Source organism: Cynocephalus volans, chromosome X, assembly GCF_027409185.1.
Source record: "Cynocephalus volans isolate mCynVol1 chromosome X, mCynVol1.pri, whole genome shotgun sequence".
Taxonomy (NCBI): Eukaryota; Metazoa; Chordata; class Mammalia; order Dermoptera; family Cynocephalidae; genus Cynocephalus; species Cynocephalus volans.
Window position 1 is genome coordinate 133,142,157 of NC_084478.1, and position 16,608 is coordinate 133,158,764.

Consider the following 16,608-nt stretch of genomic DNA (forward strand, 5'->3'; position numbering starts at 1 on the left):
AAGGCATTCTAGGTGAGGACGATAGCCTGACTGGATAGACTAGAGCACTCCTTTGGGAGCAAGGAGGAAAGCAAAGGGCAAGATCCAGAATATTCTTCCTTGTGGCTTAAGGAGACTAGGTAGGCCAGTGAGGAAGCATCAGGCAAGATGAGAACAAGCCCCATACCACAAGGCCTCTGTAAAACAAGTTCCCTGGAGGCTTAGGAGAAAAGGCAAAGTAGCAGTTTCTTTTGTGACCAAATTCGTACAAACTTAAGAGATGTGTTACTTATCCACATAAATTTTGAGCTTTTTCAGATGAAGAACTTGATTCTATAGGAATGAAAACTTACCATCTGCCGTTTGTTCTCAATAAGGTTTGATCCAATGATTCCAAGGAACGATCCAAAGCCGAGCTGCAAAGCAACATGGCACACATAGCATGTGGGAAGACAGTCACCCTGACCACACAGTCATTCCAGCTCCTGAATATGATTCAGGGTAATGAAAAATAACTGGGGTAGAGATGTTAAAGCCACATGCAGTTGTTACTTACACTAATACCACATGTACAATTAAAAGTATTTTCTCCCACCATTTGCCAATTTTCTCTTGTAGCTATGAATCACACCTAAAAGGAAACTCAAGGGCCCCAAAACTAAAAGTAAATGTCAACCATAGCTTTTCAGAGCCTACCTATTTCAATTTCAATATCTATCACCCAGCATGTGATTGGTGAGTCAGCAAGAGACAAATAATGGTGAAATGCACAAATTATATTCTGATCTTTATCTTTTTTTGAAAAAGACCTTCCACTCTGATGCATGGATTACAAAATACAGGTTTGCAATAGCAATTTTTGATGCATCCGGCATACTAACAAAACTCAGGAAGTACTTTAGAAATCAGCAATCACCTTAACCCACACTAAAAAAATAAAATCAAAAAAAGATCTTTTTTTTTGAAGGCCTGTATCTGTGGTTGACCCACTGCAATTTATGTTAGCACTTATTCACCTCTTCTTCCATCTCTCCTTCATTTACCGACAGAAAGCATTCATTAAAGGGTGAACAGAAATGGCAGCGTAAAACCCTGAAAAACAATTTCCCTGTCTAAGTGGCTGGAATATGGCTCGGTGTAGCAGATCCCACCACCTTCTCAGCTCTGCCATTAGTGGACTGAGTCTGCCAGTCTCAGCTGAAAATGATGGCTAACCGACAGCTGTTGAAGGGGATGAAAATGGAAGAAGTAAAAAGTGGTGAGAATGGACCAATAAATCTTAAAGCAAGTTCAGCAATATAGTTACATTTCTCTTTGGCCTCACTAATGGTCTGGGTTTCCTTCTGCAGCCTTACCTTGGCTCACAGGAGCATCTGTTTCAGTCTCAGACCACCAAGCCTCACACCTAGGCCTGGAAATGTAATGGACTCAAGCACTGAGCAAAAGTTTGATGGGGCAGTATAGGGGGACTGGGTCATTGTCTCAGGACCCCAAGAATGAAAGAGAATGAAGGGAAGAAATGAATGCAAATTTCCAAGAACTCCTTCTGTGGGGCCACTCAGCCAGCACCCCCTCTTGGGAAACAGAAGCTGAAGTACCTGACGGTATATCCCATACCATTCAAGACTCTACCGAGAATATACTCATTCAACAGTTCATCCTCATTCAACTATGCCTGTCTCCCACCAGGTCTTAGTTCAAATATAATTAGAATGTGTTGTCATAAAGTACACTGATTAAAACCTGGTTATCACACTAGCCTGTCTTCCAACCCCATATCTTCCACTTATATCTGTGTAACCTTGAATAAACTGATTAAACTCTCTAAACTTCAGTCTCCTTATATGCAAAACAAGGACCATAGTACCGGCTACCTTATAGGGCTTTTGTGAGGATTAGCCAGGATGATATATTCAAAGAACGTGGCACAGTGACTGTTACACAGTAAGTACTGAGTAAATATTATTTTGTTCTAGTGGTTTTACTATTACTATTTTTAAAGACATTTAACTTTTGAACCACTCTAACCTGATTTAAGCTGGAAAACCCTAGCATTATTTGTCTATTTCATGATAAGAGAGTGTCCCTGTTCTATCTTATCTCTCCCTCCGATATGTTCCACAGCTTTTATTTTTTAGGAGGAATTCTACAAATAGTCTGTGCTTATGGTACCGTGGGCCACTTGTGGAGATTAAGAGAAATTCAGAGGCAGCTTCTTACAGAGAAAATAAGTCCTTTTACTGAACAGTTCTTCAGCTTCCACAGATATTCACAGAATGTCTCCTGAACTCCGACAGCAGTCTTTACCCTAAGACAGGAGGCAAAGACACTCGCTGTTCCTTGCACTCTCAAATAACTCTGATGGCAGTGACCAGAAGAGGTGGTAGAAGCCTTGTGGAGTTGACTGGAAAGACGTGCACTCTAGAACCAGAAATCCTAGGCCAGCCAGCTACTTCATCCAGTTCCCTTTCCCTCTCTTCCCTTCCATTTTATTCTACTCCAGTCCATTAGATTTGCTAACATTCACTGAGTATCCCTTTATGCCAAATGAATAAGAAGACATGGCCCCTGCCCTCCAAGAGTCAAGTGAGGGAGAGACAAACTGTGGCTTAAGAACCACAGGCAAGGTAAAAACAGAGAGCTTTATAAGCAGGGAATAATTCATTCTGGATTATATCCTTGCTCTGCTACTTATAAACTGTATGACCTTGGGCCAGTCCCTTAACCACTCTGTGCTTCATTTCCTCATATATATGAGGAATATAAAATGGGAATCACGATAGTATGTACCACACAAGGTTGCTGTGAGGATTAAATGAGATAAAGTATGTAGTGTGACTTGCACAAGATAGGCTGCTAAATAAATAGTAATTCTAAGGTTTTGTAGAGGAGGAGACATTTTTATATGGGCTAGAAGGATGGATAGAGTTCAGCAGGCAGGGAACTAATATCTATTGAGTCATGGCTGGAAGAATTCACTCACCATTGTCACTAAAATACCTTACATTTGAAAAGCATTTTCAGTTAAAGAAGCACTTGCCTCCCATTTTGGTCACAGGAATGCTATGGAGTTTGGTGGAGCTTATACTATTCCCATTTGATAGACGGATAAAATGGAGGCCTAGAGTATTATAAGAACTTATCCCCTCTTACAGAAAGTTAATGGCAGGGCCAAGACTGGCTAGCCAACAGTTGGTGTTCTTTCATCCACATCTCGCTGCATGTGTGGCCAATATTAGTAGAATAGTGACCTTCAAGCAACAAGAGCCTTATTGTCCCCTAGGGAATAAGTTCTCTGCAGAGATGGAGTGAGAAATCCTACTTGGGGAAGAGCTGAGAGGCTGAAAATAAGGAAGGGAAAACCAACAGAGTTTCCTGAAAATGGGCAGCTGCTTCTAACCAACTGTTTACTCTCCCAAGACCTCAGAGAGGTAAGCTTCTGTGGTCCCCTGTCAAGAACTTCATGGAATCATGTAATGTTCAGACCTTTGGACTGCCATCTTGATTCCCCATTACCTGAACAAATTTGTTTGTTTGTTTGTCTTGTTTGTTTTGTTTTAGTTGCCTTCCACTTGTGCAAGAAAAAAAGACAAATAGTTAGAAATCAAAGTCAGATTTAAGGGCTCTTTCTGGGCTGGACCCTATCATCTATGCCTGTTCCCACCCACTCTTCCAGACACCCAGGGCTGAGGCTCAGAAGGATTAATCATTCAGTAAATATTAATTCTACATTTACTCTGTGGCAGGCACTGCGTTCAATCTGTGATTTGGAGGCCAGGAAGTGGGGTGGGATATGATACCAAAACCAATGAGACTCAGGCTCAAGGAGGTCATAGTATAATTAGGTAAATCAGTACACGTTTTTTTTTTTTTTTTTTTTTTTTGCATAATCCTGAAATCTATAAAACTCTTAAAACCAAATGAGTTTTTGTAACTAACTTGGTGGCAAAACCTGAACTGATCTGAGGTTATTTTATAATCTCATCCCACTTAGTGTAAAAATTCATGTTTTATTATGGACTTGAATGTCTCATCTTTAAAGTGTACTTATTAAGTTAGGAATTTATATTTTAGAATTAAATTTTAGAAACATTTTCAACATTTTCACGAGGTGGAAAGTTTCTGCCTAATTCACAATAAACCACAAAATCCCACTATCCAGGCTCCTTATATTTCCTGAGCAGTTAAGTTAATCAAACTTTTTTGGACTTATCAAAAGAGTCTTTACATGTGAAGCTGAAGCCACATTGGCCTAGACAAGGTTTCTGGGCTCCTGATTGTTTTGAATGATCACTGTTGTTCCTGTCTCCTAATATCCCAGAATAACTCTGTTATGATTTTCTTTCTTTTTTTTTTAAAAAAAAAAGATGACCGGTAAGGGGATCTTAACCCTTGACTTGGTGTTGTGAGTACCATGCTCACGCAGTGAGCTAACCGGCCATCCGTATATAGGGATCAGAACCCATGGCCTTGGTGTTATCAGCATCGCACTCTCCCAAGTGAGCCACGGGCCGACCCTCTGTTATGATTTTCAATTAACTTAGCCCCCAGGAAATGGGGCAGAAACCCCTGGTTTCTCTCCTGAAAGAAAGCCCTACAGCACAACAGCTGAGAAGATATACAATAATAATAGGCTTTCCCTACTGATCAGAGGGCCAACTCCATCTCTTAGGGTGCTTGGGAAACACATTTAGGGCTCCTTTCTCCTGCATATAATGTAAGGGGAATTGTACAGAGAAGGAGCAACCTCTCTCACCTGCCCTTTTCAGCTTCATGCAACAACCGAGGCTCTTGGATTTTTAGGTCTTCAGAGTAGAAAGCTCACTAGAACTCTTCTGGAATGGAATATATCTTGAATATTCAAGGACAGCAAAAAATCTTAAGCCAGTTTGTCTGTCTTTGTCAGTCTTAATTTTTAAAAACTTTACAGTTCAGCACATCTTTAAAGATGCATGTGTACATATGTCTCTTAGAATGATGATACTACATTCTAGCTCAGGTACAGTAGCTAATGTGCTATTATAATGCACAACACTGTGCAAGAGCATCTCGTTTGGCAAAATAAAGATGCCCCTGAAAAGTTTCACATGACTTAGAGTTACGCAAATTGAATTACATTGTAAATGCCTGAGATCTCAATATTTAAATGAATCGTACGGTGAGTCTTTTAATCTAATAACATCTCTCTATTTTGTCTGTTTTGAACATTTAAATTGTCATGTATTGTTAACACATTTAACCAGAGTCCAAAATAGCAGAGTTCTGAATAACCTGAAATTTTTCAAAGTTCTATACAATGGTAATTTATATTCAAAGTGATCGATTTGACAGTGCAGAATCTTAAAATGCCACATTATGCTTCTTCTAGTTTTATTGCTAAGCATATTTTATATTGTGTTTTAGCTCTCCAAGTGGTTGCTGGTCCACCTGAATTAGACTCTCCTGGGGTGCTTATTAAAATGTAGATTCCACCTTTATTATTTTTTCAATCAAAAGTTAGCTCATGAAATGAAAATTCAGATTTCTGGGGCCCACCCAGACCTACCAAGTCAGAATCTCTGGAATTAGGAAGTAGAGATCTGCATTTTTTACAGGCTCACCAGATCATTCTTATTCATACCATGGTGGGGAAACCACTGGATTAGAGTTTATATAGTACCTCCCTAATAACCAAACTATTCAATTAGTGAAATCACCCCATTCCCAGAGAAATCTTAATTCTCAGGTGTTTACTGTTTCAGATGTATGAGTCATAATCATATTTGTTACAACATGATCTGACCTATAAACTCAAATGGATTTATCTGCTTTTCAATCTGCTATCTTTCCCCCTCACTTTCTATAATTAAAACCCATTTTAAAGAAATGATCTACAGGAACTGTGAGAGCAAATTTTTAAAGGTTAAATCATGGGGACACACTGTCCTTAGGGATGGCTCTCTTATTAACACATCCATATTAGCTTTTAGTGAAACGCACACACACAGACACACGCCCCCACTGCTTCAACTTCCAGTGCTAGCTGAACATCAGGTACCTGAACAACAGCAATCTTGCTCCCTCCTTCCTTTGTTAATGTATTCCAACCTAGCCACCCACAGGCAGATATTCTACAGAGAAAGTTCATAGCCACTGTTCATGAATAAGAGTTCATACTCTTAAATGACATGGAAAATACCTTCCCTTCACCCACAGAGACTCTGAATCTTGGCTTGAGCATTTGCCCATCAGTCAGAAATATTTTACTAAAGCAGCTACCTGAAGCACACAAAGTCACACAGACCCTATAAATTGCTTTTCCAAGCCACCAAAATGCTATCTTACCCGCTCCTTTCCTCCCCTCTCCCCTTGCTTGTGTTTAAAAATAAAACCCAATTCTGCTGATGACTGGTTTTCTTGCCTCACCACAGGAAGTGAACTGGGTGAGTTCTCACATCACATGTTTAACAGAGGGCACCAAACGGTGTCTGTGGGACACGTGCCCTCGGCTGAGGGGAGCCCAGCCTGCCCAAGAGCTGTGAAGAAACTCCCCCTCCATTCCCGCCCCGCCCCCTCCCACCCCTACACCCCCATCCCCCAATCCCCTCTTCCCCCGTCCAGCTTTCAGCTCTCAGAAGGCACAGCCTACATCAGACCCCAGCTTCGTTGCAAGGGCTATTGAGGAGGCTGACTGTGGAATGAAATTGGTGACCTAGGCAACAGGCTCCAGGCTTGGTCACTCACAGCGCTGGCTTTCAAGTCATCATCTTTAATCCTTTCCCTTCTCTTTGCTTCTCTCTCCAACCCCCACCTCTCAAAAACAAGAGAGAGAGAAAGAAATGAAACAAAACAACAACAAAAATACATCTGACCTCTTTGCCGTCCTAGAATATAAATAAAAATAAACCGTCCTAAACTGCCTTCCTGTTCTCTAGCAGTTACACTTGGGGAGCAATTTAATTGATGTTAAAAATATGATCTAACCTCTAGGGCTAGGTTTTTGGGTCCAACAGCACTATATGTAGACCCAAATGAATTCAGTGGTCTCCAAAGTGGAATATATAGAGAAAAAAACTATTAGAACACTTGTTTCCTATTTATTGTTTATTTAAAATAATAAAAAAGAAATCAAGCATTGTTATTATTCAGTAAACAGGCTGTCACTGGCACCCTCCATGGGTGTGAATGTCAGATGATCAGATGAGCTATCCTGTGGAAGAAGGGCAAGTACCATGCAGCCCAGGGTTGATGGTGGGGCATTTTATGTGTGCCCAGATTGTATTATCCAGTTTTAACTAAACTTGTCCCAAGAAAATGGACAAAAGGTTTGAAAAGATTCCTGTTGAGAAACCACAAATTGAAGATGACCCTAATAATGTAAGCACATGTGAGCAACAAGAAAATGGCAGAGTTGATACTTCTAGCTCCCAGAGTGAGCTTTTTGTCAGCCACATTGTGAAACTGACATTAAAAAACAATGATTCCAACGACAATCTATTCATAGATGATAAGAAGTCAGCCAAAAATATTCACAGTTATCTAGTGGGCCATTTCAAATAAGGATTTATAGCCACTATCTTTACTGACAAACTTCACACTAAGTGCATATCGTCCATCCTGTGACATTTTAGGTACTGTTCATATGAAGATATTAAAAATGATAGCACATTTCATATTTATCTAATTTTTGAATTTCCATTTTTGTATAAATTTTGTAAACATGCATATAACTTATAAATGAATAAATATACATATTTTAGAAGTATATCTTCCACATCTTTTTCCTGATAGGAGTGCAGGATCACTTTAGAGATCGGTGTTGTTGGCCATAGTGTGTCAAGTTACCAAAGTCCTCAGATTTCAGGTAAGATCAGGTGACCTCTATTATATATAGAAAAGCAGAGGCCCAGAAAGAAAGGACCTTAGCCTAAGGTTAACACTGCTAGTCTACACAATGGAATACTACTCAGCTATAAAAACGAATGAAATACTGCCATTTGCAACAACATGGATGGACCTCGAGAGAATTATATTAAGTGAAACAAGTCAGGCACAGAAAGAGAAATACCACATGTTCTCACTTATTGGTGGAAGCTAAAAATTAATAAATAAATTCACACACACACACACACACACAACCGGGGCGGGGGGAAGAAGATATAACAACCACAATTACTCGAAGTTGATACGACAAGCAAACAGAAAGGACATTGTTGGGGGGGAGGGGGGAGGGAGGAGGGAGGGAGGTTTTGGTGATGGGGAGCAATAATCAGCCACAATGTATATCGACAAAATAAAATTTAAAAAAAAAAAAAACACTGCTAGTTAGCTAGTTAGTAACATCTCCTATCCCAGAAAACCAAGGTCCTAAAGAGTGAGATGAATTGCTCAGGATCACACTGCTAGTTAGGAATGGTGCTGGGATTCTTCTGATTCTTCTTAACAGGCTCTTCTTAACAGGCTCATAGTTGCCTGTCTATATAAATAGAGAGAGAGATAAAGGAGGAAATCTAAGCAAACACTACAAACTAAGAATTGAAAACTGTCAGAGTAGAGCCCAAATTTCTGTAACCAGCGAGCTACTGAGCCCTACCTACACCTTCTATACTTACAATAACTCCAGGGTAATAACCTCCAACAGTCACATTCTGGGTCCTGGTGGTCGCAGCAAGGCCAACTGTGAGAATTAACACGGACACAATAAGCAAAGTCACGGTGACATAGATGGAGTTTCGTTTCCTCCGATTGAAGGCTCCTGAAAGCACAGAAAGAAACTGAAATTGCTCATTTCAGCCAGGGAAGGGAGTGACTTAAAAAAAAAATAAAAAAAAAACACTAGGATGGTTTTCCTTTCCTACTCCTGGCAACTGGGGTTCTCACTAAGGAGGGGAATTGTGGTGAAGGAATGGACCTTTAGTTTTTGCAGTCATCAGGTGCCACTTTTATAATAAAAAATATATTTCAAGTTTGAAAATAACAGAAGAAATTTCACCAGTCATATAAAAACAAATTTTTGTGCTTTTGGCATTCTATAAAAGATGTCATGCCCACTTAGTAGAGTGTTTTTTTTTTTTTTTAAGGCCAAATTGTAAGGTATAAGATAAATGGGAAGTGTATGTGTGGGGATAGTAAACGAAAATATTTTAAAGCCAGTGTGCACCTAAGATGTTTTTTTTTCATAAGCTAGGATATGAAATTTCATTTTCAGTGTAAATATCAGAACCAAGGCAGGTACCGGGATTTTTTTTTTTTTTTCATTTATTTCTGACATTTGCTACCTAATGTATAAACTTTAAAATGGTATGTTGGCAAGATTTGTCCCATAACAAATGTGTGTAATAAAGTAAGTGTTTGGAGCCCATTAGTCTACAAAGATATATATCGCGGGAGGAAGATGGGGAGGATTATAACTTATACACAATTGGGCTTGTGTGAGGGCGACATAAATATAAATAATGAGAAACTCATTCTCCTCTTCAGGGCTTATCAGACATGATAGTGCAAACCAATACTTTTTTCGAAAACAGGCTTATTAAGTCGGATAGAAAAATGATATCTAGGCTCGCTTTTCAATTTTTTTTTTTTTTTTTAAAGAAACCAAGCACCGCTCCCCACTCTGCAGACATTTCTCTGGCACAGGGAGAGGGTCTCTCCACAGGAAATACCATGGGAGACTTACCACCTAGGAGTTCTCAAAAATCCAAGCAAATGGGGAATGGTGTGAGAGTCCAGTTCTCTAGTGGAGGTGGGGAGAGCGGGGAGAAGGACGCAGTGGGCAAACTTATGGGGGCCCACTCAGGTGGCCTTATGGTGGCTCACTCAGATGCCTTGACTGTCACTTATGGCCCTAAAGAGACCACTTGGGTCTGTTCATGAAATCCCTTCACGCTGGGAGGCCTCACTGCAGCCTCAGGAAGCAGGAGCCAAGGGAAGCCGCCCAGACTGCACCGCTAGGAGGGAGGGGAGAGGATGGAGGAGAGGGGGAGGAAGGCGAGAAAATCAGGCGAGACCCAGGAGGCCTGGCGGTGGTGAGGGGGAGGGGCTGTGGCTGGCCTTGCAGCCCCCTGCAGACACCCGCTCCCGCAAGGAAGAAAAGCATCAGGAGTGCCACCCTGGGTTAGCTCCACCATCCATCTTGTCTTCCCCAGTGCGGCCCCTGCCGAAGGCTCCACTGGAGATGGGAGGGGCTGGCGGTCTCCCCTGACGTCAGCCTCGGAAGTGAGCGACGTGACTCATCAGGGTCATTTCTAATATAGCAGTATTCTAAGGCTATTTTACATTGAAATGTAGAAGTGGTTTAAGCGTTTATGGGCACCCACATACTAAAGCCCCAAGTCTCACCGTGAGAGGAGCGGTTAGGAGACTGGGGAGATGAGGACCCTCTCCAACAACACCTGAGTCCAGCCTCCACGGGGGAAAAACACACAAGCCATTAGAGACACCTGTGACATCAGGGCCCTCTGTGTGAGGGGGCTATTCGGGATGCAAATAGCGAGCTGACTCTTGGTGGTCACAATGAACAAAGTCGGGAGATCCAGACTGTCTGGTGCTGGGGAGGGAATAGAAGGGCAGTGTGGGAGTGGGGGTGGGGAGCGGGATTCATTTTTCTATTTACCTGCAGGTTAGTTATCCTTCCTCTTGATTGTGAGGGACCCTAAATGAGTCTCTAAACCAGGGTCCCTAAGTGTGTTTGATGGTTGCTACTTCTCAGTAAATCTGTGAGTTGATTCCACAGGGGGGCTCTAACATATACGAACCATTCATGTTTTCCTTTCTCCTTTGTCGCTCACACAATCTCTAGCCCTCCCCTGCCCCAAATTCTCAAAAGAGAGTGAAGGAACATTTGAATACACCAAGGGTATCTTTATGACACAAGAGTGTCTTAAACCTTACACAGAAAACATGTAACCTTAGAGACTAAAGTTGGAGGAGTGTGTTTGTATGCATGGTCTTTCTAATTTTTTTCTTTCACTCGCCTTCTCCTTCCACACCAACTAGCCTTTAATCTTATTCACAGCTCTTGGGTCTTCTTTGCTAATATCACTAACTCTTTAAAGCACAGGAGCCAGGTCAGAAAAGTGACTCAGCAAGCCACAATGGTGTCATTTGAAAATCTATTTTTTCCCCTGCTTTAGAACCTGAATTGAAAATTCAGTCAGTTGAGAAACCCAGCAAAGATCCTACAGCCCCACAGGGGCTTTCCCTCCAGATAGGATTTTCTTTGAATAAAATTCCTAAGAAACTCTCCCATTACTAGGTGGAATATTCGTCCCCTCACACACACCCCCACCCCAATCGCCTCTTATTTTACACTACAAGAATCATAATTGTGTAAAATGAAATTGTTTCCAGCTGCATTCAGGGAGTGGACCGTTTTAAGAAACCCCCTGGTAGAGCCTTTTGAAAATGAAGAATCACCTCTCAATTTATCTTTGGTGTCAATTTGACTTAATGAAACTCACATCAACTTAGAGCAAGACATACTTGTTCTCTGAAGGGGTGGCCTGGGCTTTTAAAAGGTGGCTCATTGTGTCTGCTTAAGACATTTTCCTGCTGGTTGTTTTATTTTAGAAGGGAGAAATAGAGCTCTATTCTTATTAGGGTACAATTTGGAGCTTGCCTTAGATGTTTCTGTGAACACAGAACCATCGTATTCCAATTTTATTTAGTAAATCAACACATCAAAAAACTTGGACACCATGAGGTACTTAAATAAAGCAGCAGGTACTTGAAAACAGTGCCTAACATGGTGTTCGATATGTAGTAAGCAGTAGGCACTTGTTGAATAAACAAGAGGCAACATCTCAGAATTATTTCTCTTCGGATCAAAAAGGCTGTGGGAGGAATTGTGTGAATAAATACAGGCTATGCTTATAGAATTGATTTTTTAAAAATAGGGTATACCTACGGGCTCCCTAGAACTGAAAGCCTTCTGACCAACTAGTGTCACAACCCCAGTATCTCTTACTCCCCAGTGTATTTCTGTTTAAACAACAACAACCCCTGTAACCAACAGCAATGAGAGAGTCTGAAATCTCATCATTGGCATTGCCTGCCCCTCAACCCCTGCCTCCCTGCAGAACTACTGCAGCCCTCCATCTCTGCAGTGCCCCACCTCCACCCAGATTTGTGAGGACCAGGATGCTCAGCCCAAGAAGGGCCTAATTATGTGCTGTCTCCTCCCTTCCAAATACAACCAGCTTCTCCCTCCTCTGGGTTTTCCCACTGATCAGATCCCCCACCTGCATTGCGGTCTTCAAATTTCAGTCAGTCCCTTCCTTTGAAACCTGCTCAAAACTCACCTTTTTCTGGGTCAAGCCCACTCTCCTGTAATCACTCATTACTTCATATCCCTAAGTTCCTAGATACCTTACTAAATAAGTATATTAACTGCAACTCCTACAATTACAATTGTAACTGTGGGTCTGGTCCACAACCCGTATGATGTCCACCAGTTCCGGGATTATGCATGGGACAGGACCCGAGGTGTGGGTTGCTAGAAGGTAGGATGTTGTCTCTGCTCACTTGTGTTTTACTTTGTACGTGTTCTTGATTACCCCCTCCCAAGAGAGTAGGTAGAGTGTGTAATCTTTATCGGGGTGCAGCAAAGACTGGGGCCCGGTCTCCTATCCTGTACACTGTGTTGTTGACAACTGGCTGATTCTGGGGGTTGATCTTTTGAACCGATTGGGATATGCTTACCTTAGTCAGCTTTACCACACAGGATGGGTCTCTGGAAGTCCCAGCTTTGAGCATCCGTGGAAACAGGTGGCTGCCCACACAAGAGCTTCAAGGCCCTGCTAACCTCCCAAACATTTCCTTAAAGGCGCTGAAATCCACCACCCGCCTTTAGTCAATTTTTTTAATGGAGACATCCAAGGCCGCTGGTGAATTACAAATGTGTTATCTGGGAGAGAAGTAATAATACCCTGCTGTAGTAGAGGTGCCTTAGCGCCTGGGGGCGGTGTTGCCAAAAGGGAGAAGGGGGGTTGCTGGGAGGGGATGGAGGGGTGCTGGAGTCAAATTACCATCTTTATAATTGCCAAGGGCGCCTGCTCCGCTCTGAGGCTGGGACTAAACGCTCATCCCCGGGCAGCTAACAAGAGTAGAGTGCAGGCACCTTGGTGCAGTGTGTCTGTGTGTTATAAATTTTATTGTTTTGGCTGAGGTGCTGTCTTGACTGCAGAAGAAATCCCTTCAGAAATGCTGCCCTTGGAGGCTGAAACACTAACCCACCCACCCACTCTCCCGCTCCCCCCCCATGCAAGGGAAGGTGGCGTTGCCAGAGCTGAGTTAACTGGGAGTAGCTCCTAAGTAGCCTAGACGCTGATTCAGGCCTGGACTGTACGGGACCAACGCCAGGGAACTCCGGGGAGACTCCCCTGTCCAAACTGTGGAAACCCAGGGTTACCACTCGACTCAAGAATTGGCTAGTGCCGTCGGTCTGCGGACTTTAAAAAGCGGAATGCATGGCGCCGGCTCCGCGTTTATATGGGATCTATGATTCCTTTCCGCAGTGTCGAGGCTGGGCGAAGCCCGCTCAGTTTCTTGTTGCACAGACCTTTCGAGAAACGCAAGATTGGCTGAGGGTCCTGGGAGCCCAAGAAAGAACTCTGTTTATCTTGTGCCCCAACCCACAGACCAGTGTGCCAAGTAACAACCCTTTAAGACCTGGGCCACCAACCTGCCCACTCCCCGCAGGCAGACGGACCTGGGGCGGTGAGGCTTGGTTTGCAGGTGGTTGTCACCCGCAGCGGGAATGGACGCCGCGGAACCTTCGCACTCTTCCACCCAGCCCTCCCTCGCGCAACAGCTTGGCGTGGAGGAGCTAGGGCTGCGTTGGCGCCACAGCTGGCCAAGGTAAGGAGTGCATTGTGTTTGTGTGAGCGCGTATGCGTGTGTGTGTGTGTGTGTGTGTTTGTGTGTGCGCGTGTGTGTGTGTGTGTGCGCGTATGCGTGTGTGTGTGCGCGTATGCGTGTGTGTGTGTTTGAGAGAGAGAGAGAGAGAGAACGCGCGAGGGAGCGAGCTCTGGGGGTGAGAGGGAGCCTCATACTGCTGGGATCTGGATTCGGACCCACGTCCTTGGCCTCATTTGTACCGCTTTGCAAATAGCTACGCCCTTCAAAATGAAAAAGAGCAAATTATTGTACCGAATATGCGAAACTATTGAAAATACGGATCTTTCCACAATCCAGTAGATAACACTTTGTGGGGCCCCTCCAGTGAACGAATTTTGTTGCGACTGAGTCTTTTGTAGGCAGTTGGGGGTTCATACAGGGGGTTCAATCTTCTCCTCGCCTCCTCCCCTCGAGATGTTCCCGCAAATTCATCGGAGAAGACTTGAGCAGATTGGATGCCAGGAATTCGGGACAGAGGGATTTTGCAGAAGGTAAAGTATGTTGGAAAGAGAGAATTCGATTTTGTGGAAGTGTATCGAGGCGGAATTTTAAGATTAGGTGGGATCATGGTTTGACAATTCCCCTCCCGCTCTCCTGGGCTCCGAATTAATTTCTCCGCCCAGTGAAATCATAGGGCTTGGGAAGGTGCCTAACAGCTGAGGTGGACTGGATTTGGTTTTTGTTTGTAACTACCAAAAAGCAGCTTCTAGGGACAGCCAAGTTGGTGCCAGAAGGTAGCCGTCCCCCAGTTTCGATGACGATAGGTGTCAAAAGGTGCCCCTCCCCCTCCATTCCTCCCAGAGAGGAAAAGCGCGACTTCAGAAGATGCGCGGGCTCGCGCTCGATCTTTCTTTCTCGCGCTCTCTCGCCCCCCCCCTTCTTTTCACACTCACGCACATTCCGTGTATTTGAAGCAGACTAGGAATCAAATTCAAGGATTGCTGATACTGCCGCTGCAGACGGCAGGGCTGGGCTTGAGTGATTCCTCAAGAATTCCCCTCCTGCCAGCCCCAGCCCCCCTCTGTTCTTCTCCCCCCACCACCCTCGCCCATCCCCCATGGTTGCGCAACGCCCCCCCCCCCCATCAGCGAGGTACAAGCCACCCTCCCCACCACCACCACCGCAGCTCTAAATTTCAGGGCAGCTTCAAGAGAGTTGGGAAGGGGCGAGGACGCCGCTTCATCTAATTATCGTTAGTTGTGACTCTTAGAAGTGAGGAGGACTTTGCAAAGAGGGAGCGTCGAATGGAAAGCGAAGACGCAGGTTGCAGGGAAGTGTTTTGATCCCCAGACAGCTGGGATTTACCACCGACTGCAAGTCTGTAGACACACGCACACAAACACGCACATATCCGCACTCCGGGGCAGGGATACTTCCACGCAAGCTTAGCGCTCCAGTCTCCGCGCGTCGCCCCCGCCGCAGCCGGGCCGCTCCCCTGGGGCTCCAGTCCACCACCCAGACGCTGGGGCGCGTGGACACCCCTAGCTCCGCTTCCCGCTCTCTAGCTTTCGGGGCTGCCCCCGCCCGGAGGAAAAGCGGCTAGACTTACCCATGGAATCGGGCAGGGACATGTCGCTAGACCGCTGCTGAGTCAGGGACTGATGCATGGTGAAAGCTGCCCGGTTGCCCCAGTCTCCGAAGCTGCTTCAAGCGCCCCCGGCTCAGGGCGCCCCGCAGAGCATCCTACTCCGTGGCTGCTTCTCCCGGTCCCTTCGAGTGCTGAGAGAGACTGCCTCTGGTTGCGAGCTGCAGCCCAAGTACCGCCTCCCCCTCCCTTCCCCTCTTCTCCCTCCCTCCTCTTCTGCCTCTCTGCTCCGGGAGGCAGCAGCACTGGCGGTCGTTGCAGCGGCGCGCGCTTGCGCAAGACCCCCCCTCCCTCCCCCTCGGCCCCCCCATCCTAGTTATTCACCTCCCAGCCTCCCAAGCCAGACAGGGAGCCGTTTTAGCCCCTTGGGGCAAGGGCTACGGAGAGAAAGAGGGGGAGGCTTCAGCCTGGGGCCAACCAGCCTCTCTGTAGTTTGGAGAGTCTTGGGCAACTGTCCTGTTCTAGGATTTATAATTGGGGTGGGGGACAGAGTCAGAGGTTCAGAGTTGAGGAACACACACACACACACACACACACACACACACACACACACACACACACACACACACACACACACACGTCTGTGCAGGTCTGGTCTTAGTGCTTCCAGAATGACATAATGGAGCTGGAGATGATCCAGAGAAGGGCCACTCCATAATCAAGGGGATGGGGGGGGGACTGCCATATGAAGATAGATTAAACAAATGCAGACTCTTTAGTCTAGAAAGATGAAGGCTGGGAAGGGATGTGACCAGAGTGTATAAAATTATGCAGAGACGGAGAGAGGAAACAGCCTTATTCACCAGATGTGAGAATACTAGAACCAACAGCCCCCTAAGCGCTAGAAGATTCAACTAAAGCAAATGACTGCATCAGCACCTCAGTTTGTACTTTTGTACAAGGTGCTTTTATAGAAAGGATCTCATTTTTTTCATCATAGCAGCCATGCAAGAGAGGAAGAGAAGTTATTAATAACCCCATTTTACAGATGAAGAAACTGAGTCTCAGAGAAGGGATGAAAATTTCTTGTGCCTACTCAGTTAGTAAGTGGCAGAGGGTGGATTCAAACCTAGATCCGTTGGACCCCCAGGCCAGTACTCTTCTTGCTATGGCAGCTGAAAAGAAATATTACTCTATATAGCATATTAGAAACTTAAGGCATTCAT

At 44.5% G+C, this 16,608-nt stretch overlaps 1 protein-coding gene across 3 annotated transcripts in view; it reads right to left on the reverse strand.

The window, feature by feature from the left end:
* Window positions 1–15,464, reverse strand: part of TMEM255A (transmembrane protein 255A) — a 46,153-nt gene extending 30,689 nt beyond the window's left edge. For all 3 annotated transcript variants that reach the window (XM_063084291.1, XM_063084290.1, XM_063084289.1), the window contains exons 1-3: window positions 15,407–15,464; window positions 8,571–8,713; window positions 333–395 (exon numbers count right to left, since the gene is read on the reverse strand). In XM_063084291.1, coding sequence (XP_062940361.1) covers window positions 333–395; window positions 8,571–8,713; window positions 15,407–15,464 — 264 coding nt within the window. The remainder of the gene's footprint in view (window positions 1–332; window positions 396–8,570; window positions 8,714–15,406) is intronic.
* Window positions 15,465–16,608: the final 1,144 nt, after the last annotated feature.